General features: G+C 38.2%; 1 protein-coding gene across 3 annotated transcripts; it reads right to left on the reverse strand.

Moving 5' to 3' along the window:
* Positions 1-27,593, reverse strand: LOC146550357 (oxysterol-binding protein-related protein 2-like). Of its 3 annotated transcripts, none has more exons than XM_085259532.1 (14): positions 27,281-27,593; positions 12,397-12,770; positions 8,427-8,553; positions 7,803-7,878; positions 7,245-7,379; positions 6,835-6,932; positions 6,560-6,742; positions 6,283-6,390; positions 5,502-5,591; positions 5,084-5,204; positions 4,538-4,663; positions 4,315-4,438; positions 3,801-3,891; positions 1-3,068 (listed from the first exon to the last, which is right to left on the reverse strand). In XM_085259532.1, exons 2-14 carry the CDS (start codon positions 12,431-12,433, stop codon positions 2,966-2,968), a joined length of 1,419 nt encoding a protein of 472 aa, XP_085115658.1. In that variant the 5' UTR covers positions 12,434-12,770; positions 27,281-27,593; the 3' UTR covers positions 1-2,965. The 3 variants fall into 3 exon arrangements, with proteins under 3 accessions (XP_085115658.1, XP_085115660.1, XP_085115659.1); XM_085259534.1 differs by lacking the exon at positions 27,281-27,593 and adding an exon at positions 19,002-19,042; XM_085259533.1 differs by lacking the exon at positions 27,281-27,593 and adding an exon at positions 16,356-16,501.
* Positions 27,594-27,969: the final 376 nt, after the last annotated feature.

Here is a 27,969-nt window from a genome sequence, read left to right on the forward strand (position 1 = left end):
AAGCTGACATTAGGATTTTATTAGTAGACATTTTCCCCATTCATAGAATCTAACAAGCTGTCCACAGTATGGATACAACCCCTTACAGACCCCTCCCGACTTCAAAATAAAACTTCTGGTTGTCACCAAAAACTGTTTAAATACTATAAAAATAAAATCAATTGCACAAATATGCCATTTTGCTTGCGATTACTTCTGTGCAACACTTTTACACATATATTACATCGACAACCACATGACACAATCGAAGAGAAACAAAATTCAACAGAAAACATTTTCCTTAATAGAAAGAGCCAACAATCAAAGCAACATAAAATCCTAGAATTAGTTAAATAACGTTTATTAGTTGTATAACTGGTAGAGCTTGATGAGCACTGATGAACGTGACGGTTACATGTGTTTAGTTTTCGCCAGTTAGTAGTTTACAGTAAAAAATTACCAAGATCATTGTGTCTGTTTGGATTCATGTACAGCTGCAGAATTTTGGTGAGTGCTTGACTTTAGCCTTCTGTGATGGCGCACTGGGAGTAGTGTTTGTGCAATAAGCTTTTTAATAACACAAAACAAAAAAAAAAGTTGTTTTTAAATGAATGTAAAGTTCTGGATTGTACTGGTGAATTTAACCCAACATGTCCTGAATAGGTTACAGATACTGTACTGGCAAGTAAATCAGACAGATGTAACAGCCACAGTCAAAGGTTCAGTGTTCAGCTGGTGAATGTTTGCTTCAAGCCCCGATTAGGCGCTCTGCTCTTTCCTAAGCAAAACATTAAGAAACGATTTTGCTACAAGAGAGAGAAAAAAAAAAAAAAAAAAAAACTCATTCATAAAACACCATAAATAACACACAAGTTAAAAATGGAAAACAGACAAGCTCGGGCACTAAGCATGACACGGTAATCCATTTTTGAAAAAAATAAAATAATACAAATAAAAGTCAAATTGAAGATGTGACAACACGGCTACCTGTAGTGACAAGTAGTACAAATAGGTTTCAAATTATCTGGAATGTATTAAACTAAGGCTGCAAAGTCAATATATAAAAAGGTACATCTCACTACTCAAAAGTGAAGGTGTGTGTGTGCGTGCGTTCAATGTGTCGCTGCGGGTGGAGGGGGGGAATGTTAAGCTGTGGTACAATAACAGACACGTGCAAAAGTTGCATAGGGTCGGTGCTGCAAGCTAAATATTCATGTGAAAATGTGATTTTTAATACAGAAACAAAACTAAATGTGATTAAAAATTAGATGCGTGCCATAACGTACTGAGCAGGGATCGACTTCACCAGAACGCATCTGTCAAACAAAATTAGGCGCGTGTGTTACGATGTTAAGTTAGTACGCACATGTGAGAGCTGTAACCTGTTTGTTCTACATTTCTCACTCTATCAAAACCGCAGGGTGACTCGAGCTCTGCCTAAGTGCTTTAATCGAAAGCATTACAATGTTTAAAAACTTTAACCTTTTAATAAAACCTCAGCATAGCAACAAAAATTTAAATTAAAAAAAAAAAAAAAAAAGAAGGATTTCATCCCAGTATTCATTTACCAACATGTCTGTATCCTAGAATCTGAAGGGAAATGTGAGTCCTGCTCAGTGACGATGCATTAAAATAATAATGAATGGGTTAAATGTAGAGTCACACTGTTGTTGAGCTCAACACAAATCAAAGGGGAACTGCACAACAGTGGACCTCATCTCGAGTTACCAATTTCTGGGACCCTGTTGGGACACTGCCAACAATCCAAAACATCTACAGTCTTTTTTTGTGTGTGCCAACATTCATTAGAGAAGTTCCGGCTTTTTTTTTTTTCCTCCTCCTCTCCTTCTTCACTTTAAGAAATAGTGTTTCTGCTTGGCACATAAGTGTAAGAAGCAGCCTGCACAGACACAAAAGACTACAATCATCACTGTATCGTTTCTGCTTGTTTTGTTGTCCTATTATACGAGTCGACGCCAAGTTAATCTGCGGTCCGTTAACTTTTCTGTAGTCGCCATTTTTCTCCAGTTTTTCCCGTTCATGTCTGCTTATGTCACTTTGTCCATGAATCCATCCACCCAATCCTGCCACAGAACACAGTTATCTAGAGCTGCATTTGATACTCGGATTACACCGACAAGTTTCTTCTATGACGATAGTGAGATTTATAACAATCCAGTTCCTTTAGGCTCATATTTTCTAATTCATATCCGCACAGAAAAAACACCCTCTCCTGTTAATATGGCTTTTAGGTGCTTGTACGCATTTATACACGGGTTCACACAATAGATGAGCATATACCATCACTGTAATATTTACTTCTAGTCTTTTTGGACTCCTCTTAAGTTCACTAGTTAAAAGAATGGGGGGAAAAAAAAAAAAAACAAAAAAAAAAAAAAACGACTGAACAACAGTTTCATTCACAAGCAGCTGCAGATCAACACCCTTATCCTCTAAAGTCACATGTTAAACTGGGAAAATTCATTTGTGACATGTGAATGTTTTTAAAATGCTGCCATCAAGAGTCTTGGCGGGCAGATCCTCGGAGCACAGAGTTCAATAGCAAAGATGTTAAACATTCAGAACGGACCTGTGAGGTTTTTGAGTTGTTACCAACTCTCTGCCAGAGGGATTGACCTGGAATTAAATGGCCATTGTGCTCTAAAGTGTGCTTCAGCAGGGAAACAGGAGATGTTAGTCGATGATGGAGAGTAAGACTTGGAAATAATATAACAACTTCTCTTAAGTGTGTGTGTGTGTGTGTGTGTGTCAGCGCAAAAAAACCCCCAAAACAATCACTTTTACTGAAGACTCGGCAGTCAACAACGTTCAGCTTCTTTGTATGCATTTCCAATCTGAGTTGGTGTGCCTTGATGATGATTTGTATCATTTTATCTCCAGTTAATGACCGGGGGTGGGTGGGGGGGGAGGGTGTAACGGGAGGTTATAGATATGGTGGAGGAGGAGGAGAAAGGCAAGTAGGTTTTCAGTAGATATCAGGCAAGTCTTGGTAGTTCCTGTTGAAGTATCCACCAGTGTAGATCCAATCCTGAGAACCTGTGTATGGATTGGTGCCCATCTGGAACCACCTTAAAAAAAAAAAAAAAAAAAAAAAAAAAAAAAAATCACACAGGTTACACTTCCGTAGGGATTTACTATGGCTTTGGTCTTAAGTGTGTTACCAGTTTCTAGATATAACTTTTACAATTAACCTCCAAGAAGTCTGTGTATTATTTTCCACCTGCATTTCCCTGTCAATCTGTAATCTTAACAGCTGTCCTTCCTTTCTGCGTCTTCAGCCTGCAGCTCTTTTAATCCATTATTCAGTTCAAAACTTTCTTCACAAACCTCAGTTTTCATACGGTATAAACAAATAAATCTCATCAATGATTAGTGAGCTTTAAATATACAGACTTCGCTTCACTGAATCCGTTTCCAGCCTTTGTAATAAAGTAAGCGGATGTTGGTAGCTTCAATTTTATTAAACAGAATGAGAGTGGAACACAAAATGTCCATTATGTAAATAATATTTTCTTAACACTTGCAGTAAAAGCTACATTCCATGTTGTGGCCATGGGTGAGGGTAGGAATGTAGATTAACCATTATGGTAACAGATTCTCCTTTAGGGCTCAGCTCTACTCTTAACAACTAACCAGAACAGTTTCTGCACCACTGCAATCCCCCTGCTATTCTCATGTACACTGGACATCTAACAGCATCATGAAAACTTCATTACTTTTGGTATATTTTGAAGCTGTTGTAAAGGTTACCACAGAAAACTTTATTAAAGTGAATGCATGTGTTAGTGTGCGTTTCTCACCTAGTAGACCACTCCTCATCTCTCTTGGCTCTCTCTTTTCTGGCAGCTCTCTGTTTCTCCTCCAGTCTTTCCTTTTCTTTACTGGCCTCATCTTCACAAGAATAAAGAGTTGAAAGGTTTCAGATTGTAATAAAACAAGAAAAAGTCTTGTGCTTATTTACCCCTTTAATTTCATTTGTTTCCATTTTTCTTTAGGCACCTGTGGAACTCACTCACTTTGGATTGCACAATACCATCAACATCCAGCAGGTGGAAGCACTGACTTATTGCCAATCCTTTGCTTTGAGCAGCAGAAGTAAAACATTTGTAGTTTCTTTTCTTTATTGGTTCTGTTTTGTTTTTTGTTGTTGTTGTGTTTTGTTTTACTTTCACAGAGTGATCATTCTAAAAGTCGTCTTAAACATCCACATAGTCATAGCATACTGGTTTTCTTTTTAAACAACAGTTCTGTCAAACAAGTTATTGAATGTCAGCCAGCGACGCATTCAAATTTGATCAGATAAAAACTAATTACCCATGTTGCTGTTCTCCATTGCTCTGATGTCAGGCCTGAAGCGACAGTCTGTGTGGGGCAGGATGGCCTCCATGCCGGGCTCCAGCTCATTCAGACACATCGCAAAGTTTGTGAAGTTGTACATCTGGGAAACAGAGAAAGAATAAAAGATGTCAAGAATGAGTGTGTTTGCGTGTGTGCGTTCTGGGCCACCAATTTGGATGTGTAACTTTATTTTTGATACCACAGAAGAGTGTGCTGGTCTAGAGTCTATCCTCCATAACAGAGTGCTTCCTGGTACAACAGACACAGTCTCTTGGACTTCGGGCATGTCATCTGCGTCATCGTTCTCAGCGCCCTCAAGTTCATCCTGTGAATGATACAACTCACTGTAACTACTGGACCAATTGATAGCATCAGCAGAGACTGAACGCTGCAGGCACAAACAGTTACCAGCGAGATCAAAGCTTCTGTCAGTATCTGTTTATTTCCAAACCTGCAGTTTGGAGCATTTGCACACAACTACAAATAAATAAGCAGACTAAAAGGGGAAGAGCTGAAAAACCTCTGCACTGATCTACACAAGCTTGTTAGTTTACCTAGATACGACCACACAGATTGCTGTGGACAATAACAGGAAATCAAGACAGAAGAAGAAAAGGAAATATGACTTAGATGAATTTATTTATTTTTTAAAAGAAAGAAAGAAAGCCCACAGACTGGCACTACACTGTTGTTTTTTTATGATTTCTTATTGCAGATGTAAAATATTAGTTGCACAGGTTCTTACATTTTTCTGCTTTTTGTTGTCTCCTTTCTTCTCAGACTTCTTGTGTACTTCATAGGCCTGAGGGTCGACACTCCACATGCATTCAGTCCATTTCCCATAGATGACAGCAAGCTTCTTTTTACTGGATAGAAACGGAAGATGAAAACGACAGTAAGAAGATGTGGCAGGAAAAGGAGCAAAAGGGCAAGACACAAAAAGTTGGAGATGCAAGTGGAGAGAAGAAATTGTTAGAAAAGACAAAAAAAAAAAAAGAAAGAAAAAAGGAATGTAAAAAAGAAAATGGTCAATAATAGGAGAAGAAAAGTACAATGGAAAATGAGATTGAAAATAATGAAAATGCATTAGCATGTCTTTTTAAACGTTTGAAGACAGAAAGATTCACAATGTAGGTGACAAACCAGTTAGAGTAAACACAAACCTCTTGTCTTGGATGTATCCCTCCACTTTGTGTAGCTCTTTGCCAAACATCCCACAGGGCTTGAAATTCAACACACATTTGTCTCCAGTGCTGCAGGAAAAATGAGACAAGAGCCAATTAACATCTTTTCACTGGCAGAGCTCATTATAGTGAATTAAACAGACAAAGCAACATTATTTGACATTATAAAGTGGTGGATTTATCATGCAATTATACGTTCATATAAATCACTTTGCATGGCTATTTGTATAAAAGAGGTTCACGTTCAAACCCTGCTGTTTTGACAACAGTTAGTCAGTGCAAGTAAGGTCTGGCTGATTCACAGTTACTAGCATGAATCTGTGCAACTGTGTGAATAAGACACAGCACGCTTAGCAATAAGGACAATAAAAGCTTTGCACTGCTTTCCTAGAAAAATAAATGTTGAAGGAGACGTTGTTTGCCTGTGAAGCCACACAGACCATAAGCAGGCTGGTGTCTAGTATTAGACGAAACAAGGAAGGTGCACGGCAGGAATGGAGAACTGTGGGTAAACATTTGTTAGCCTTACAGTGTTTCATCTGAACTTGACTGCAGTCATTTCCTCACTCTAGTTATAGGGAAGCATTGTGATCAATACAGGTTAAACACTTCTTAGTATCTAGTTCGGTATTTTTTTTTTGGTATTTATTTATTTATTGTCATTGTCAAGAACAATGAAATTGCGTTTGGGGCTTCCATACAACCCAAAAAAAAAAAGAAGAAAATAATAAATTCTATCATGCAAGCATCATTTAAATACCTGTGGTTGACTATTTCTACTGTGCCATACTGTTCTATCCACAGTTTTCCCAGTATGACATTGTGTACACAGCAGTTAGGGTTGCTCCATGTGTATGCCTCCCTGTGCCTGGATGAAAATTGCAGGGGGGAGAAAAAAGGAAGAAAAAGGGGAAATAAGAATGAAGGAGGAAGTTTTAAGAGGGAAAGGTGAAAAAAAAGTCAACACAATGAGAAATCAGTTTTAGAATACAATTAATGAATAAATAATTTAAACGCAAAGATTTTAAGTGACCAACTTGAGTAGCTCTAGTGTGATAGTCCCTTTAGGCTCTGCCTCAACACTCTTGCCCCAGAATTTAAGTTTAGGGTAGATGGAGCCGTGGAACACGAAATCCCCAGCCAGGCTCTCTGCATGAAATGCACTCACTGGAGGATGATGGGATACCTGCTCAGACACTATTCGGAAATCCTGGTCCTCTCTGCAAGAAGCAGGGGTGAAAAGAGAGACTGAAAGCTAACTGGTAAAACAAAGTGACCTCACAAAAAACGAGAGAGAAAAAAGCAAGTGTACCTGATAAGTTCATAGGTCTCTCCCAGCAAAGGATTAAAGGGCTTTCCAGTTCTGTCCCACTGCGACGCAACTGCTGACACAGCAAAAGCAGCTACTGCCTAAACAGAAACAATTACAGACCAAGTTAGCATGCGCATATGTGTCCAAGTCATCTCTTGAGTATGTCTGTTAGTGTTTTGTTTTTTCCTTCTCCCCATACTATGTCCAGATTATTTGCATTTCATTTATGATATTCGATTAGATAATTTTTTTGGTGGCTCTACTACAACCATTCAAAGCAATGGACAAGAGAGGTAAAGACAATGTCATTGTGGGGAGCTAGGGTGGAGTGGGTGGAGAAGAGTGTCAGGGGTGACAGCAGAGAAACATGGTAGATGACACAGGACGTGTGTGTCCACGTCTCTCCCTACCCGCATGCGCTCTATGGAGTCGGACATTGAGGAGGTTCTGTTGATGAGGTAAGTGTGTTCCATATATTCCGTGATTCTCTGCAGGAAGCTCAGCGGCTCGTTGAAGGCAATGGGCATCGTGATCTTGGACAGTTCCTGTTTAACATTAAGATAAAAGCTGAATATACTCTATTATATCACAAAAACTGTAATTGTGTCAGCAGCCAAAGCACTAAACACTAGTTAAACCACAGGTTAACTAGAATAACTCCTAAAATACAACATGACTAAACACAGTAGTGCATATAAAGGGGGAAAAAATGGAAAGAAATTACAGTAAATTATAATGGGGAAAAAAGCTACCTAACATATTACCCTTTATACTATTGAACTCTAAAACGTTTTTCAAATTGTGGTTTTAACAAGTAATTTTATGTAATACATTTTTCTTGTTTCAGTTTATCTGTGTGCAAATTAAAAACTGTAAATACTGCCCAATATGACTATGAAAACCTCTCTATGAAAGCCTTTCATGTACAGAAGAGAAGCTCTTAAATCTGATAACCAGCTTTCCCTTACCAGTCCAATACATTTTTTCAGGATACTCCACACACTGATATTGTTTCTGGAAAACATGGGTGCAGGGAGAGATGTCCTGAAATGGAGAAGAAAAGAAATATCCAAGGTTGCAGATAAGAGATAGTGCGTTCAGGTTTGTTATCAGGGCAGAAGATAAAGAAATTCTGCACGAAGATAAGAACAAGTGCAAAGCCAATTCATCTCACCTCTGTTCACAGGAACTAAACCCAGTCACCTAACTATCCTAAAATTCCTACTTGGTAATTTTCCACTGACATCTTAAAATTTATAAAAGGAAATTAACTCAAGTAAACACACCACACCTTCACATATAGGTCACCCAAGTCAGCCCCCCACTGTGAACAACAACAAATCTCGCCCCCCCCCCCCCCCCCCCTTTCCCCCCCCTCATTATTTTTAAGTTTAAAAATACGTCACCTTTAAACTGCTGCACCCATTGTGTGCCTTTCTGTGTATGCGTTTTGTATGAAACTGAGCCATTACAAATTGTGACCCTGCCCAAAAATGTTCCACTTAACTCAATTGTTTTTGACCAAGAGAGTACTTATCCACAAACAAGTACACACACAGCAGATGGAATGTGGGTGAGGAATGCAGGAGTACCTGTGTTTCTTGATGCCATTTTCTTGTGGGACTGATCCATTGTTCTTCTGGCTGCTGCTGTCAATCCCTTGTGCATCTTTGAAACTGGCCTCCGACAGCCCCTCGCACGACTCGTCCGATTCCAGGCCTGCGGAAGAAAAAGAAATGTGGCATTCAAAGAAAACCGACGTCATAGATATCCGCACCACGTCATCTTCTTTACACTTGTTGTAAACTAAGAAACCTGGGACAACAACAGTAAACTTGTTTATTAGGTAATAACAATCTACGTCTCAATTCAAACCTTTCACATAAGGAAGCCTGGCCACGACAACATAGGGCCACATTTAACACAAATACCTTTCGGCATCATTGCTCAACATGGAGGAGAGCATATTATAAGGAGTCATATTCGCCATCATAATCTCAAAAAAAGGACAGATTGTGAATATCTTGCATCTCGTCAGTGGATTTAACAAAAAGGCAGATGTTCATGGCGTGGGAATGAGAATGGGCTGGAATAATCTGCAACGTAGTACTGTAGGATGGAGTTGTGGGCAATTAAAGGTGGTGCATTAACAAAAGCTTAAAAACACTAATGACTATCATTACTCAGAAAACACGCCTAATCAGGTGTCAGGTACAAAGGTGCATTGTTCGTATCGTCACATAAGTCACAACAAAATATTTTATTTTAGTACTGAGACACCCTGCGACAGACTGGCGACCTGTCCAGGGTGTACCCCGCCTCTCGCCCTATGACAGCTGGGATAGGCTCCAGCGCCCCCCGCGACCCTGAAAAGGATAAGCGGAAGCGAATGGATGGATACTGAGACGTCGCAAGTTCCACTTCCTGAGAAACAAAATGTATTGCACAGTATGAAACTGACTCATTAAATGCAGGATGTGCAACACAAAATTATTTGTCACACATTAGTGTTGACCCATAGCCAGGGTTGTGGAACTTTAAATATTTGATAATCTCTTTTCATGTATTATATAAGCTGCACTTCAACAATGTCTTTCAAGCTTCTGTAGGTGTTATGAAGGTGTGCCCCGGGCAAATCATCAAGCACATTAGTAATATTTTTAAAATAAATAGTTACAACAAAATATTTGAGGGTAAATTAAGAAGAGAAAAAGATGCTAAAGCCAAGCCAGATGATACCTGATGCTACCACATAAATAATAGATCACCCCTGTTCTGCATCTGTCTCAAATTACTAAGATGATCATAACAATGGCACAAAGACAGGTGCAGGCACACACACAGCCCTTTTATTTATACCTGAATGGAAATGACTTGCTAAAGTGACGACAGCCATATAGCAATGGCTCTACGTCAACATGGGGTAATCAAACAACAAAACAGTGATTCTAATATTTATTAACAGAGAACACCACCCTGCCTGCCCTCTTATTATCCTTGCACAGAACGAGCTGTTAAATAAGTGGCTGCACTGCTAATTTATCTACAACAATAAAGTGTTTGCATGCCTTTATTTCTCAGAGTTAATATTATAATCATATTTCAGCATTCAATGCTGAACCTACACATGCTGACTTCATTAATCCTGAGATTTTATATTGTTTTGATGTCTTCTAAACTTGAGGTAGATCTGCCTAGAGTAAACAGTTCAAAGTTCATCTCTCCTGAGTTTCCAGGTATCTGCTTCCAAGAATGCTTGCTCACAAACCCCAGGCGAGTCACCATGGCTGTACTTTGTAATTGTAAATGGGTACTGCTTGATATCAGACCTTCACCTGGACTGTAACATTAGGCTGCACGAAATCCTGAGAGTGCTGACTTCAAGGACTATTAACTGCTGCTCACCAAAAAAAGAAACGTGAAAATACTTTTAAAAAGAGTGAAGTCTAGTTGGCTTCCTCAAATATGCTGATTTGGGGTAGTCACTACTATCCCACTGACACAAACTTTGGCAGTTTCTACCAGATGAAATTTCTTTGTGAATATAATACAGGCACACAAGTATGAACCACACACCCTCCAGGTTGTTGTTGATATCACTAATCATAGTCGTAAGACAGCCAACCTCTGAATTATTCAACTAATCATCAGACGAAGGCAGGTTAAGTTCCACTGGACAGCATTGTGCTTCGACAACAAAAACAGACCATCTAATTAGGAGTGGCAGCCTCTTGCAGAAAAACCATGTAGCAATTTCCAGAGAAAGACTAAGACCTAAGAAAAACTAGAAAGTGCATTTTCTGAAGAAACTGCAGTGTGAATGCTTGAATCTGAATGTATGGACTGAAATGAATTAATTGCTGAATTTTGAGTTAAAAATTTTGAATGAGATAAAAAAAAAAAAAAAAACAACCTGAATTTAACCTGAAAACAACAGTGCTGAACTGCTAAAAGCTGAAGGTTACACAGAAGAAGAAGTTGGAAAAAAGCTGAAAATTTTTAAATTGTAAATTAGAAAAACCTAAGAAATGAGAAAAGAACATTTAGAGTCAGAAAACATCTGAAAGAATATTAAAAGGTCATATTCTTTGAATCACTGAATGACTAAAATGTGATCCCTCCACTTGGACCCACACAGTTTAAAAAGTTTACATCTCTGAGCTTTGAAAGACAAGATGTTGGAAAAAGAACAACGATGGCAACGTTTTGAGGGTAAAATGATGGCTTTAACACTGTGGACACAGCAGCAGTTGAAAGAGAAGTGCTTAAGATGAATCTTGGCAGAGTGGCAGAGAGAGCTCGTTAAGCAGGCAGGTGTGAGCCTGGTTGCTATAGTGACCGCACCCAATGGCTCCATACACACGTACACAGACATGCGCCTCACTTTTGCTGCTTAAAATGAACAGAAAAGTCAGGCCGAAACAAATCGTTCCCAAATGAAAAGTAAAAGTCGTATTGACAAAATTCTTTCACCGTGAGTGACAGCAGCTTCTAGTCTACTGAATTCTCAGTTTTCATGCCTGTGGAGTTTATTATATGGACGTGGTGACAGTGGAAAGACACCATGCTCTTCTGATTTTCAAACGAACCTTCTGAGCCATTTTAACATTAGAGTCTATGGAAGAGTTGGAGGGAGGAGGCTGTGCATTGGTGACATTTATGAAAGAACCATAACACCTAGGACAATAGTAAACACATTGGATGAAAGAGGACAGCCATGGCTACGTTTTGAGGGTAAAATCATACCTGTAGAGCAAACGCTGCGGACACAGCAGCAGTTTTAAAAAAGATTTTAAGATTATTTTTTTTGCTCCTCTCACTCTAGCAGTTGAGCTGCCTCACTCTAGCCCCAACATTCCGTCCCATACACACCCATTATAAACTCTGAAACGGGTGAAAAAACATCATGAAACTTAAACTGGAACTGAAGAAAAAGTATAATAGATATTGAAAAGATAAATACAAGTTGAATAGTTGAATGTCTTGTCTTCGTTTTAAAGTTTGAATGGTGGCTCTATGTGAACGTATGTTGAAGTAGTAAGAGTTTAAAAATGAGTAAGTTGAATGAGAATTTGAAGGGTCTCCCCATTGAAATACATGGGAAATTTTTGTTGAATAAAGTTGAATAAAATTAAAAATATAAATGTTAAAAATGAGAAAAATACAAGCAATCATGTCCAAAAGAATAGGAATCTAATGGTGTTTGAATGGTTTTTCTAAGTTGAACGGTTTTGAAGGAGTAGGCTTTCAAAAAACGTACGGAATAGATAATAAAATATAAGAATAAAGATTAGAAGAACAATACTGTGAATGCTTTTCAAGCATTCACACTAATAACGATTACATATATACACATCAGGTCTAATAAATACCAAAACGCTAAACAAAATATTTCTCTTCCTCTAAAAACCCTTTTTAAGTTTTTAAACTACCAAAGGAGAAGTGAGAACTACAAAATCACAATACAGTCCTGAAATACAGGAAGCATGCATGTTTCCCCTTTCTTAATAAAAGATAAACTAGAGGGAAACACATCAATAAGTATGTACATTAAGCACCCACCTGTGACGGCATCGAAGAACTCATCGTCATTGCTCATCTTCTAGAGTCAAAGCTGACCAGTTGTTTAGGACAGATGTTGAACTTCTAGCACATGTTCCTTTTGGTGGCTGCTCTGAAAAGTTACTCTGGAGGGAGACCTGTCAATCTAGGTCTCGCTTGAGTGTCACCACAACAACAGAGCAATGTTTGTCTGATATCGAGACAATGTCCCAAATACAGCTTCACACAGATTTTCAGCAGATGGTCTGTCCTCAGAGGAATGACACCAGCAGATGTCAATTTGAGCAAATCAGCTGCTTAGTTAGCAGACAAACAACGGATGCACTTCCAGTCTTCAATTTATGTGGCTCTTTTGACCAAGGCAAATGAATAATCTGTAGAAAGAAAAAAAAAGAAGAAACAAATATATTACTAACAATCAATATTAAAAGGTTATAACTAGTGTTTACTTGCCATGTTTGTTCCCTCCACTTTTTTTAAGTCAAAAGTGGAAAAATAAAGTCAACACATTAAAGTTCAAACCTCCAAAAATGTGTTATTTTTTGTTTGTTTTTTCTTAAAATGGGTATAATCCTTTATTCTCATTTAATTAATTGTAAATGCCTTTATACAACAACCAACTTGCACAAAACCCCCCAAAACAAAGTCGAAAAATTTTTGAAACCAAATTACTTGCACAAATTTTATACAAATTTTATGTATAAAGGCCTTAAGGGTGTAAACATACTGCTGGGATCATAATGTTCTTAGGTTGCAATAATCCTGCAATTTAAGGTAATTTATAACTGAAATTGCCGTAGCCTCCACTCCCTCCAAGGGATTTCTACTTTCTTTGGAGTTGAAACAATTTGGGAGAATATAAACCATCATATGATTTTTCTTCAAACACATTCACACAAGCCCTAGAGCAACAATTCAATGGCAAATCAGAGACCTTTGTGAGCTACAGAAAGCTGCACACAATGTCATTGCATCCTTCATGCTCTGAGTACTAATGTACCAAGAATAATCAAACTTTTAACACATTTTCTTCCATTTCTGGAATGATAACCTTCAAAAATAAAAACAACATGCAGAGAAGATTGCATTAAGTGGACTATCTTGATGCTCTTTACAGTAGATCTAACCATCTGTTCCATCCGCTCAAAGTCTGCTTGTTCTGTCACAGTCACAATTTTGTCTATCATGGCTTGTTGCGTGAAAACAGAGATGTTTCTAGTTCAGTAGTTACACAATTGGGACACCACTGTCACAGGCATTCTGGGTCTTTGTTACCCTCTGCTTGGTACATTAGCTTCACCCAGTTTAAAAGCAAGACCCAGAATAACTTGTAACTCCCCAGGTCAAAATTACCAGCCCAGAGTTTTGAGAGTTTCAAAACACATTTTAACATGGACTTCAATTTTCAAGGAAGTAAAAGGAGTTGTTTAATTAGTAACTTAACCTTCAAGAAATACAATTCATAATAAACTGAAACTCCAGTTTATTCATCACACAGAACAAAAAAGTAATGCCAACGGGTCAATGAGTGTGTCAATTAGGGCTGCACGATTAATTGTTAGAAAATCGCGATCTCGATTCATACTTATGTGCGATCACATTTCCAAATGACAATGATTAAAAAAAAAAAAAAGACGACCACGATTGTACCGCATTTTGATCCGGGACGTAATCTGCATGAAAACAAGCGCTCACTCTTCCTGCTCAACAAATGACAAGGGCGGAGCCTTATACCACGTGATACAGAAGCTGTGCCGCGTGATGCTAAAATTAGCAGGGAAAAAAACAACGGCGAACACGTCAGGGATGACGACAAAGTGACAGGAGAAAATCCGTCCCAGTCAACCACCCAAACATCAATAACGGGAACCTTATACAGCCCTTCCCTATACCCGTCGAACTCCCGCAGGCACAAAGAAATTACGGAGGCTATCACTTATCACCTGACCAAAGATATGGCTCGCATCAACACTGTGCAAAACAAGGGATTTAGGAAAATGATCAACACCCTAGACAAACGCTACACAGTGCTGTCCCGCAACTATTTTTCTATTGTTGCACTACCTGTTCTATACACGCAGTGTCGAGCAACGGTGGAGACGGAATTTCAAGCAGTACAACATTTTGCGGCAACAACAAAACGTGAGACATTTGTTGTTTTTATGTTTATTTATTGTTTTTATGTTCAGTTTCAACTGTTACGAAGTTGATGTGCAGTTAATAAGTGCAATAAATATTTATACTGGAAAAGAAAATCGTGAGAGAATCCTGATCTCAATTCTAAGCCCAAAAAAAAAAAAAAAAAAAAAATCGTGATTCTCATTTTATGCAAAATCGTGCAGCCCTAGTGTCAATTAATTAGCAAAAACCCGAGCTGCACTTAAAAAGGAATTTGTTCACTGTGCCGGCCATATTTAAAAACCATTTAACATGTAAAAACCTCACACAATATGTAAAAAGATTTGTTACCATTACACAGAATATTTTCATCTGGACACTTTTTTTTTTTTTTTTTAAAAACAAAAATCAGCTTAGTTTTACAACCACTACTACCATGTGCCTGTTCTTACCAGTAATATAAGATAGCATACATCATTTTATTATGACACACCCCACATGTCAAATGTTGAGACACACACACACACACACACACACACACACACACACACACCCTAAGGAATAGGTAAACAAGGGCCCATTTATCCATTTTATCTTATCACCAATGGCTCTAAACATTAGAACTAGAATACCAGACAGATATATGAAAATTAAATTGGCCCCTTTGATTTATAAGGATGATAGAATATGTGAAACGCATGTGTGTTAACAACAATATGACAGATGTAATCTAGATGGCACCCTCCATTGGCAGGGTTACACATATATGCAATATTTACTTACAACTATTACTAAAATTATATGCAATCTTAATATTTACAAGGCAACGAAATGCTCATATAATATTAATATTATATGAGCAAGACACACATCCTGAGGGAAGGGGAACAGGCAAAGGTGAATTTGTGTAAGACATACACATCTCATTCCACTGTATTCTGTGCGTTTTTTGTTTTTATTTTTATTTAATCCATTTTCCAATAAATTACATTGACACTTTTATCTACTACTGCCACAGAAAAAGAACTTTTGTAGATGCCTATTGTAGGACAAACAGTCCCATGCTAGAAGAAATTTTTGACTAATGAAGGCATGGCCCCATCCATCTAATGCAGGGGTCCCCAACTCCAGGCCTCGAGGGCCGGTGTCCTGCAGGTTTTAGATGGGTCCTTGATCCAACACAGCTGATTCAAATGGCTAAATTACCTCCTCAACATATCTTGAAGTTCTCCAGAGGCTTGGTAATGAGCTAATCATTTGATTCAGGTGTGTAGATCTAAAACCTGCAGGACACCGGCCCTCGAGGCCTGGAGTTGGGGACCCCTGATCTAATGGAAAACTCATTCTTATGGTCATAACTCCACTGATCAAGTTTTTAAATCAGTGTTCCACCGTTTAACAGCTTTTAAAATTAGCAAAGTTCCATTTGCATTTACAATTTTCTGATTTATTTTAACAGCAGTATTTCCATCAGGAGCCAAACCAAATTACCAAATGTTATCCACTGTGTTTACAGCAGCCTTTGTGAAGCATAATAATAAAATTGTTTCAGATGAACCTATTTTGGGATATGCAAAAAAAAAGTTGATACCTACAGGTTACACTTAAGAAAAAAAAAGCATCTCTAAACACAAAAATATGAATATTAATTACATTAATATAATTGTATATTAAACAGTAAACCTAAATTCCCTTCTACCCACTTGCTGCTTATTGGGATCCTCCTGCAAGTAATAGAGAGAGTAATAGCAAGTAATAGAGAGAGCACAGATTAATGTCTAAATAATACAGTAATGCAGTGTGACAGACCTCATCTCCAGAATTATAAAATCTTTACATACCTGAAGCATAAAGAAAATCCTAAAAGAAATATCCAGTCTCATACAGCTGACTGATTTAGAAGATAAAAATACCAAATTCAGTCTTGTTCCCACTCGCCTGGCCTTCTACACACTCGCCTGGCCTATTTCTACACAGTGGATGGGTTTTGCCCTTGCCAGAGAAAGGAAACGCCTTCAGCACACACATGAACTTTGGCCTCTGCGTCCACAATTGATAAGGTGGATAAACTATTATTCAAATATTCTACCAGTTAACTCTGTGTCCAACTCAGCATTTTTCTAACTTGTGAAAGGCTGGCTTAAATAAGATCTAGATTTTTTTTAAAATTAATAAATAGAATCTCTCTCATTTTCCTACATTCAGTATTAGAAAGGATTTATACCAACATTTTTTAAAAGCAACAAACAAAGAAAAAAGAAATTCCACTATAAAAGGGAGTTGACTGTATCAGCTGATCATATCAGTCAGGAGATCTACAGGACAAACGTGATATTTCCTGTGGCCTCACAAATCACATAAACTAGGGAACTCCCAAACCTTTAAATGGTTCTGCAGGACATTTTGGAATCCCAACCGGAGGAAATCTGACTAATGCACTTGTCTACCAGGGTTTGTGTCGAAAATATGATGGAAGAAAACACCACCTTCTCTAACTCACTTCTTAAAGATTGAGTCGTGGTATGATAATCCTTATTCATATTTCAGTGCATTCATAGTCAGTGGTCTGTGGAAGCTATGTGAACATAATGTTACAGCAGATTCTGAACAAAGCTGTCAGTTAAAAGGCATGTCGCACATTGTCTTCACATCACCAAATGAATTCCCCCAAATACCTGACCACTGAACCTTATATATAGCTATAGTATACAGCAACAGAATGACAGACAAAACACGTTTTCCCAACCTTAACATCCATGCACAAAGCAAATATGACTGAAAATAAAATTTGCGTATGACATTAAATGTTTTGTACAATAGACAGGCCACTTCACAGTTTGTAATTCAACAGTGCTACAATCTCTGTCACCAGAATCAATATCCTTCAGTGAAGCTTTCTAAAATAAGGCAATATCAGAAATGGATATCCATCACATTTTCCTAGCTCCACTAAGGCACACAGAGAAAACAGGAAGATGACGAGTGTGTGCTTTAGTGATGGAAACTATCATCAATAATAGAACTGCATTATTGACTTGATGAAATAAGCTGACATAGTTCTCACTCAGAAAAGTCAAGACAACACTGACTCGAACTCTAAGCTCATTTCTCAAACTGCTCTTTGTTCACAACCCATTAAAAAGCAGACCCATTTTATAAGGTTGGTTAAACCTATTCAGATCATAAGAAAATTTCTTTTGATAGAGATGCAGCACTTGAGACAAAGTATGACTACTGCACTCAGGCTGTAGCTGGTCTTTGTAAGATGTCCAACTAGCACTACTTCTTAAAGCTGTTCTGAAGCACAGTTTCAGAGGCACATGACGACCTGAATAATTAGGTTTGTGTATTTGAAAAGTAGTAAACTGAGTGCAATACTTGGAAATTAAAGACTGTCTAATCTATTAATTCTATGTGCTCTAATGTATTCCATTAACAACACTGTTAATTTAGTCTTCCTTTATATTTTGTAGAACAAATGTTTCCCCAGAATTCCTTCTCAGCATCAGCAACAATAGATGAAAGTGAAAATAAATTCTTCATAATCACTGACAAGCCACCGTTTTTATCTGCACACACTAAAACTTGAATTTCAGTTTAAATCCATGTTTAGAAGTTTTGTTTTGCTTTTTGATAGTCTTGCATTTTTAAAAGAACTTACTTTTCATTCCAGAATTGTGCAGATAAATTAAACAGATTCTAACACACACACCCACAGACAGCGAGAGAAAAAGAGAGGTATCCGATTGGCTGCAGCAAGCTCTCAGATCATATCACTCGCTGTCTCACACGCCTTGTGAGCCATTACGTAACCATGACAGACATGGCACCATATGAGCACCACAACCACTCTCCTCCGTACTTTGATAATAGCTCACCAAATGTAGCCACAAAAAAGGTCAGCAGATGAAAAAAAATATATACACAGAACAGAGAGATAAAGCTTTGGAACAGAGATAACTTTACCCCATTCCTCATTCATGTAACTCATTTCAAATACAGACCCACAGACTAAGCTTTCTGATTTAGTTCACTGTCAGTGTCCATTTTTCCAGAAATATCAGGAGAAAGTAAAATAAAACTGTTATGAAACTTTCTAAATCAATAATTAAATAAAGTTAGTTAATTACCTGCAAAATTAGATATAGCAGTACCCATATCAAAGCTTGAGCTAAACCTAAAATAAAACTTTATATCATGAACTAATCCATTTTTTTTGGATAAAATGATTTATAAATACATAGTGACAGGACCAATAATATCTTCTCTTTTGAAGACAAAGACAGACATTTTAAAATATTACACAGGGTACATGCACAGTTTATCCCTAGATTTTCTAATTTTGATAAAACATGAGACACTACTTAAACTAAAGCAATTGTTACAAGACAAGTGATTGTGTCAAATCGCACTCCGAGTCCTTCATTAATTACAGATTGTAAAATTTGTCACCAAATGTTGTACAATCATTTGAAATGCAAACCTACTGATGCCAAAATTCCATTCATAAGCCAAGTAATGTCTGTCTCTGCTGTCCACCGCAGACAAAAACATCCAAAGCCAAAAGGCGCATAGAGAGAGAGTCAAGAGACTGGCAGAGGTAGAGCCAAGGTGAAAGAAAGTAAAGGACAAGGTTGCCATGCAACATACTGATACAGCATACACACACCTCTATATTTCTCTTTACACACACCTACCTCAACAGGGGACACACCTCTACAGACTGAAACACATACCACATACCAAGTCAGTTTCACATACAAACATGCCACTGATGGCAGAAACTGTATAGCAGACAACCAAAAAAGGCTAACGTTAGAGAAAGGTTGCACCTGAGGTAGTGCTGTACTTCTGGTGATATGGCACAATACTTTCTTTGCTGATTAAATAGAATTGGTAAGGTAAGCTTCCACCATTTGTCTAGTTGCTGAATCTGGGACTTTAAGAAAAATGAACGGTTTTCAGATACAAATATCTATAAAGGTAGGCCTGAAAATATTTGTTGCCTAGCTCCCACATTAACGTTATCATTTTATTATTTGCAGATAGAGGTACTTTACACGGTTCCCTTACTTCCAAATGGGTTGCCACAGCACATGGAACCGCATGTTTGATTTGGTACAAATTGCCCTTCCTAAGGTTACTCTGCCATTTATCCAGACTTGGGACCAGCACTTTAAGTACAGTAACTTCTGTTTCCCTGGGACTAGATTTCTGTCCATCAGATATCTGCTAATAGTTATATGGCTAACATTCTCACTGGCCAGGTTAAAGTGTAGAATAACTGTTTAATACTTCAATGTGATGAAACAGGAGCCCCCACCCCTCACCCCAATTTTTCCTCATAGTGATTTATGGTGTTAGGATAGCCCACAAGGACAGCAAGTCCACACTGAAACTAAGAAAGCATCTGTGCTTTATATATGCACAAACAGAACCAGAGACAGGACTGGCAACTGTTCTATAACCCAAATGTGGCCCACTGTTAAGAGACCTGTTCTACCACAGCCAGAAGGGCTATCTAATGCAGGACTGTGTGAACTAAATGTTAGCTATTGTTGTTAATATTAGTTCCTCACATATAAGAATGATCAGTCCTGGACTTTTTCTTGTTACTAGTCTCTGTGACACAGAGGCTTATTTCTATGAACCTGTGGTCCAGGACAAAATTATACTCTGTGCTGATGTCATTTCATGTCACTTTGATAGTTCCCGGAACTTTTCGGTCAAATAATGCCAAATGCATATTATAAGGACACACGGATAACCCCTGCAATTCACTGTCATTCATCTGATACACTTTATATAGACATCTAAATACTCAGATGCCACACTGCTATTTATGTCATGTGATTAAGTTTTCCTAGCAAAGGCTCAAGGTTAAGATGAAGGAAATGGGTCTCATCTACCATTCTGAGAGAAGTAGGAAGGATGTGAATGTGGCCTGAGAGACAACAGTGGGAACAAGAATCACAGACAGGCCACTGTGTTAGAGGGAGTTCAACAGAGAGCAGCATTTTGCTGTGTGTGCTGTCTGTGCACTAATGAGTGCAGAAAGGGAAGGGGGGGGGGGGGGGAGAAAAAAAAAAAAAAAAAAAAGGGGGGGTGGACAGAATCGCTATGGAGATCTGAGTGTTAATAGGCATTTGTGCTCTGTAGATGTAGCTGCAAGTAAACTAAAGCCAAAGCAGCAACCCAAGGAACTGAACTCAGAAAGCACTCAGAAAGTAGTGCACTACTGAAAAACAGCAAGTTACTCAGGAGGAATGAACCTAGCTTGGTCTTGTTGAACGTGGTGACCCCAACCACTCTGCCTGCTCATTCCTAACTTTCTCTTCATGATTTTGTGCTGGACGTAGGACACATCAAGTCCTATAGAAATCTACTGGAAAATGTTTCTTTTTTTGCATCTAAACATTTTGCCATTAAGCTTATAGTCTCAGTCACTCATTTTGGGTCATATTGAATTTATATTTTGCTAGAAAACGGGTACAATGATTTATTGAAACAGGCGCAAATACACATGAACATACAGTGTAAGGCAACAAAAAAAGTGTTTGCACTATTCTAACAAAATTTATCATTCAACACAGCCTAAACTCTCGTACTGAAGCCTTTTTGTAATTTCTGTCAGTAGTCTCCAGGAACAGTTCTTTAGGCTTCTTGAAAAACATTCAAAGATCTCATTTGGCAAACAATGGGTGGATCAACTCAAAGGCCAGATGCATTTCCCAGGTCCTGTATCAGGTCTCTGCACACCAAGCAGAGATATGCCAAGTTTTCAGCCAATAGCTCTTTGAGAATTAACTTGTAAAATTATATTTTTGCACCGACATCTGTCAAACTGTCATCTTTGAAATTTTTTGCACATTCAACTAAAGAAATGAGAGCAAATTATGTGTTTTTGCAACAAGCTGCTGGTAACAAAGCACTTAAAGTTACAATTCATAACATATACATTGTGAAGTCTACTGCTATGTGTAGACATAACACAGAACAGCGAAGTATTTGGTTAATGGTGAGTTTAAGATTTCATTTATCCAAACTCACCATTATGTGCGTGGTCGCTATTTTTTCTAAGGTCCATATTGGTTAACAATGAAAAGCCATCTCATCAGGGATTCAAACCTCTTACACCCCAAGTTTGAATCAGTAGTTTATAATGGTTCATGATGTTTTAGTTTCTTATCTTTTCAGAAACATGTCTGTATACAGGAAAGGCTGTTACGTGATTGTCTTAAGCCCAAGCATCTTACAAAACACAAATGTTTGTACTGTAAGCCAGTACTAGACTGACGTAGAGCAAAAGTTATTTGAGCAAGAGTCTAACTGGGTGAAATGACCAAAATTAGTTTATTTTGTGTTCCGTGCTTCCTGTTTTCATCACAATCAGAATCAGAATACTTTATTAATCCCGAAGGAAATTAGGGTTACAGCAGGCAGCACGCTAATGGCGCATGCTGTACTTACAAAGGAACCTTCTGACCAACTTTAAAAAATAAATAAATAAAAATACATAACATGAGGTAAGAGGAGGAGGGGAAAAAAATATACATAACATGAGGTAAGAGGAGGAGGGGAAAAAAAAAATACATAACATGAGGTAAGAGGAGGAGGGGGAAAAAAAATACATAACATGAGGTAAGAGGAGGAGGGGGAAAAAAAAACAAAACTCTACTCAGACTGAGCTCCTAGTAGGAGAACAGTTTGATAATAGAAAAAACACCTCAGCACAAAAAGCACATGACTGTCAATACACCATAGAAACACAAGACAAGCAACAGGGGCAGGTAAAGGGTAAGAGAGAGCCGGTGTAGACAGCGCATCCGGTCCTGCAGCATGTCTGCGCTGGTCCAGTTGACTGCCATCTTCCCCGGTAGGGCACAAGCATCGAAGGCGTTTGGAAAGGGAGGGGGGGAGTCAGTGTATGTGTGTGTCCAGAGTTCAGCTGAGACAGTGTCCTTCGCCCCGCCAGGCTAAGTAAACAGTCTTCCAGCCAACCCAGGTGGCCTTGCATGGAATGGGGGGAACAGTCTAAACACAGTCGTTATGAGGGTGTTTTGTTCAGCTCCAGCCTTGAGGCCGCAGCTGGCGTCGAAGGGGTCTCCGCATGAAGTGATGATAGTTTTTACTTTAGTGCGAACAACTCATAAATTTCAAAGCTGTTCTAACAGTCCAACACTGGTCTCTCAATCTCCCCTTGGAGAGCCGTGAGCTTTCTATGATGTTATCCAAACTTACGTTCCAAGCTCCAAAGAGCTGGCGAATGGAAGTAGAGCACAAGACCAACAGACGGTCTAACTGACAATCATTCACAAATTACTTTTTATTATAGTATACTGAAACTATGAAATCAAATTCAGTCTACTTCAATCACAAGACTAACCTTACGGAGTACATCCACTGACTGGAGCACTTTAGAAAAACTAAGTGCTAACATTAAAACCATTAATCCATTTAAAGAGAGGAAATTGCAATAAACCACACCCAAACAGCCTCAAACGTACACTTTTACATCTGATGCAATAATAACTCAAATGTGTGACGAAAAGTAAACTCTCCTATGAGAATCAAGTACAAATCTTTTTTCCATGTTGGTCAGATCTTTTTTGATCCTTTTGCATTTCTTCCTCTTTACTGTAATGTAAAACATGTTTACAGATTATTTAAATGATAGAGTGAAAAATCTTGCCGTATAATAACAAAAGCTCCCAGTGAAACTTCTGAAATACACTGAGGACTCATGTAACCTCTAGATTGCATAAGTCATTCAGCCTTAGAAGTGAGGAAGTAGGGGGTGAAAAAAATGTCTCAAACAAGTACACAAAAACTGTGGAGTACATTTGCAAATGTAAAGAAATTAGCATACATATAACAGAGATACAGAGATGTAATTTGATGCTCTATGTATATGAGTTTATGTGACAACGAATTTAATGTCATGTTACGCTGTTACTTGGAAGTAATGGAACAAATTACTTAATGACCCATCAGAGAAAGTAACACTGCATTATTTTTAAGAAAAGTAATGAATAATATGCAATTTATTATTTTATTTAATTTCTTGCCCCACTCTTTTTTTTTTTTTTTGTAACACCCCTAACACTGATGAGGTAAGTTTCTAAAGACTAAAGGTAGCTCCAAACAAATGTTTCATTGAATTTGTTGCACTTGAGATCTAAGCTCAATCATATGTGTAATCATGTGCGCTAGTCTATCCTGTCTGTTTGTCTTTCAAATATAAGGGAGGAGCTTGTTCTCTTTATTCTACTCCTGCTTGAAGTCAAGTAAACCCCACTGGGCATAAGATACTGTCTCATTCTGGGCAGGATGCTTGAACGTATAGTTTCACACACTCTCTCTCACACACACACACACTCTCTCTCACACACACACACACACACAACACTACTGAACAGTGTGAGTCAGCGCATACCAGTGATACCTGCTAGGAAGAAGAACCTGCTAGGAGGAGTTTTACCTTCACAGTGTATGCAGAAACAAAGCCTCCTCAGCATCTTGCCTGGAAACTCCCTTGAATTGTCCACCCATTAACACAAACAATGGCACTCCTGAGTTTAGATAAAACATGTGCACAAAAGCATGTTTTGTGATCAGCATTGTTTGCACTTGAGTTGTTATTTGACAGGTTCAGGTGACTGGGTTTAAACTTTCTCTGCGTTCTGGCATTTAGGTAAAAAGGTATGTGGAGCCACATTTCCAATGGATTTTAGAGACAACCAGTCAATTTCACATTACCAGAATATACTTTAATTGCATTTTATAGGGCACCTACAGTTATAAATTACCAAAGGAAAAATATACCAGTCTTTTTTTGCTTCAGAGAAACTTCTGAAAGATCTTTAATTTACTTTTGAGGAAATCGTGCAGTTTCGTGTACATGATGCAACTGTACGAACGACAGAATATCACAATATAATGTGATACACAAACAACATCATCTATTTTTAACAATTAATTAGAAATTTAAAGAAAGAGACACAAAGCTGCACTAAAGATTTCATGGGTCTTCACCCATGCTCCACTTAAATAAATTGATTCAAATTTAGCTTAGCAGAAGCAACCTAGTATTTGCTAACAGACAAATCACACTGAAAACATACCTACACCAAGACTCCTCCCTGCTTTCCAAATACAACTACTGATTTTGCATTTGCTGACCGTCCCATTGCTGCAACAGTTAGGTTTCAACACTGCTGAAACCCAACTTTTGGGACATGGCTTGCAACATCTTCTTCCTGTTCACTTAAATTTAGCCACAGAACTCAACTACAAGAGCATTAGGCAGGCTAATCTCCACCAGAGCCATTGCCCTATTTTGCTCATTTAAAAAGATCCACCAAAATTCAATGGGTCTTTCCTCTGCCCACGTACCACCGCTCCATCAAGCTTCATGAAGGTCAGGCTAATAATCGTTTGTGCAATCCTGCTGAAAGACAAATTGTACTCATACAAACTTTTTCTAATGTGAGGCAGAAAAAAAATACAAAAGCAAAACATAAACAAAACACAGATATTCCACAACTGAACGCTCATAAGCATTTATTCCATGAACACTTTAATTAGGCAATTGCTGTTTCAACAAGGACAACTGCTCATCTAGCTCTCAAGTGGAACTACATTACTCTAAGGTAACTACCTTACCTGTGCTAGTAAACTTACTTACTAGCACAGTGTAAAGCTCCCCTTTCAAATGGAATCTATTGCCATAGACACCATGGTGAGGGTAATTAAGGTACCTTAGGGAGGAAAACCCATAACTAAATGACAACAACTGCAATTCCAGAGAGGACAGACTAGTATGTCATGTAAAGATAAAAACAAAATGTGTCTACCTTCATACTCCTGTGGATAAAGCAACAATTTTTTTTTAAAAAGGGAAGTTCACTTTAATCCTAACCATACAAAAGATGATTAGCAACAATAAAACAGCTACTACGTGAAGTACATAACACAGAGCATCCTTTCAGTGCAATGTTCTGCTGGGAAAGTTTCCATGCCAGCTTTTATACTTTGACAAATAAAACCCATAATTAAACTGACCCCCATGGAGCAGCACTCACTCTCCAGGCAGGACAATGCATGCTGTAACACCACAAAACCTGTCAAGGAATGGTTCAAGGTACATGAAAAATATTCTAAAGTGTTGGCTGGGCCTCCAAAGCCCCAAGATCAACACATAGCAACTATGGGAGTCCAAAAAGCATAATCCACAGGATCCAAAAGATCCACCCCCACTGTACCATCATGCAAAAAAACAAAACAAAAAAAACACCATCACCACCAAAAACAAAACCTCTCATTTTTTTTAACAAACTCTTAAAAAGTTTAAGACATGACATGACATGCTGATCAGTCACAGGAGCTCGTTCAGTGAGAGACTGAGATTACCGAAAAGCACCACTGAACGACACAGGAAATCTTTCCTGCCTGTGGCCATCTCCCTGTACAACGCATCCACTTAACACACTGTTTACTGCTACAACTACACATGTTTCTTTTCCAGCTATTTATTTATGAGTGATGTATGTATGTATGTATGTATGTATGTATGTATGTATGTATATATATTGTACTATTCTTAGTTAGCGTATTGTCTGTCTTGTCTTAATGTTGATTTATAATGGAGCACTGTAACAAAAAATAATTTCCCCCAGGGATCAATAAAGTATTCTGATTCTGAAAAAGGGGGACTTTTTGTTCATCATCTGCTTAGATGATGTTATTTTGGTTCAACGTTTTCAGTTCAACTTTATCAAATTGTGGTAGTCAAAACATTTGTGAATTGCCTCACAGTTATTACTGACATATCTACAAAAGATCGATATCAAATGAACAAACAATGCTAAGCAGATTGACCGTCAGTAACACAGTATCACTTCCTTACATTAAGTTCCTTAGTGACAGTGGAAACATGCAGTAGTACTACTATGAATGCCACTGAGCAATATGTCTGTCAGGGAGAGTAGACAAACAGATGACTGTGTCAGAGCAAACCTTGTGTCAATGACCTAAAGTACACCAGCTTTAAACGACAAACCTTTGTTTAATCTCTTGCGAGTCAGATGCGGATGTAATCGGGAAGAAGTCAGCCTGGCGGGGAGACATTACCAATGTTTGCTGAGGCAGTGAAACGTGATAGGAAATGACTTTAATCTGCACCTTTACATAAACTGCTGCAGGTGAAGAAAATGTGACGGTTTTAATCTGAATAGATGTTTTCCTCTGAAGGACTCCCTCACACTCAACCATCAAGAGCTTTTTACCAGCAGCTTTTTACCAGCACACGGAACTTAATCGTTCTGCTTGCACTGACAATACATTAAAAATACCCAAATAATAATTATATTCTAAATCAATTACCAATTAAACCTTCACTGACAACTTGAAAAACACCCAGCTCTGACAACCCATCTAATAAATGCTACTGTAAACTCTATGCTTGCTAACATAATAGCATACACTTTAACTTGCCAAATTTAACATGTGACGAACTATGCAATATTCCTAAATGAGAACAATGTTTTTAAATCATTGTCCCCACACAACAAACTGACAGTGCCGAGGCTGGCCGGAGCTTTTTGACAGCTAGCGCTTTACCATTAGCGGGCGGGCTAAAGAAAAATAAGGTGGCTAACTAGCATGGTTAGCCACCTTTTTGAATAGAGAGGCCAAAGCAAAATTTAGGGCACTGAAAAGAAAACATAAGACCATAGAAAGACCAACGGAATATCTGTCATCGTACCTGAGTGGCGTGAGCAGGCTGAATGTATCTGCAAGTCCAGAAAGATGAACAAGAATTTACTGTGTAGCCTCAGCTTGACACAGCAGCGGAAGTAGCTGGCAAATGGGGGCGTCGTTAGATAGACGACAGACACAGTCTGCAGCCAATGAGATGTAATCCAGGAAACGTTTAACCAATGACAATGCGCACTAAAGAGCAGATTTTTAAAAAACATGCACCCTTTTCCTTTTAAAAAAAAAAATAAAGCTGAGCATCTGCAGCTTATTCTCCATTATTATAAATTACAGAACATAAGTCTAAATCGAGAATATGTCTAAATCAACACACACACACAGACACACATATGTTCCGTTCCAAACAGTGTGTGTCTGTGTGTGTGCGTGCGTGTGTGTGTAAAAACCGCACCTCAGAAGTCTGAGATATAAGAAATATATCAGATATATATAAGAAATACTGTCTAACATCTCTAGTATCATTACCATGAATAACACATTGAGAATAGCTGGAATTAAAAGGCCCCTTCATGGTGGTTCGTGGATGTTTTGTGATAAGAGACAGTGTTGATGCTCAAAATGAGGACATATTCAACTTGCATTCTGATACCCTAATCAGCCAGCGATTTTTAATGTTTTGATTATAATTCTATTTCTGAAAACATCTGAGGTTTCTCTACCAAAGGTCAGGTTTGC

This window comes from Mchenga conophoros, linkage group LG20, assembly GCF_057382185.1.
Source record: "Mchenga conophoros isolate Kocher_MC1m ecotype Shallow Benthic linkage group LG20, M_conophoros_male_GT1.1, whole genome shotgun sequence".
NCBI classification, from domain to species: domain Eukaryota; kingdom Metazoa; phylum Chordata; class Actinopteri; order Cichliformes; family Cichlidae; genus Mchenga; species Mchenga conophoros.

Coding starts and splice junctions, on each gene's coding strand:
- LOC146550357 (XM_085259532.1), bottom strand. CDS start 12,433: ATGAGCAATGACGATGAGTTCTTCGATGCCGTCACAG. Junction 6,743..6,834: donor GAGACCTATGAACTTATCAG/GTACACTTGCTT, acceptor TGCTTCTTGCAG/AGAGGACCAGGATTTCCGAA. Junction 3,892..4,314: donor AATGGAGAACAGCAACATGG/GTAATTAGTTTT, acceptor ATTCTTGTGAAG/ATGAGGCCAGTAAAGAAAAG.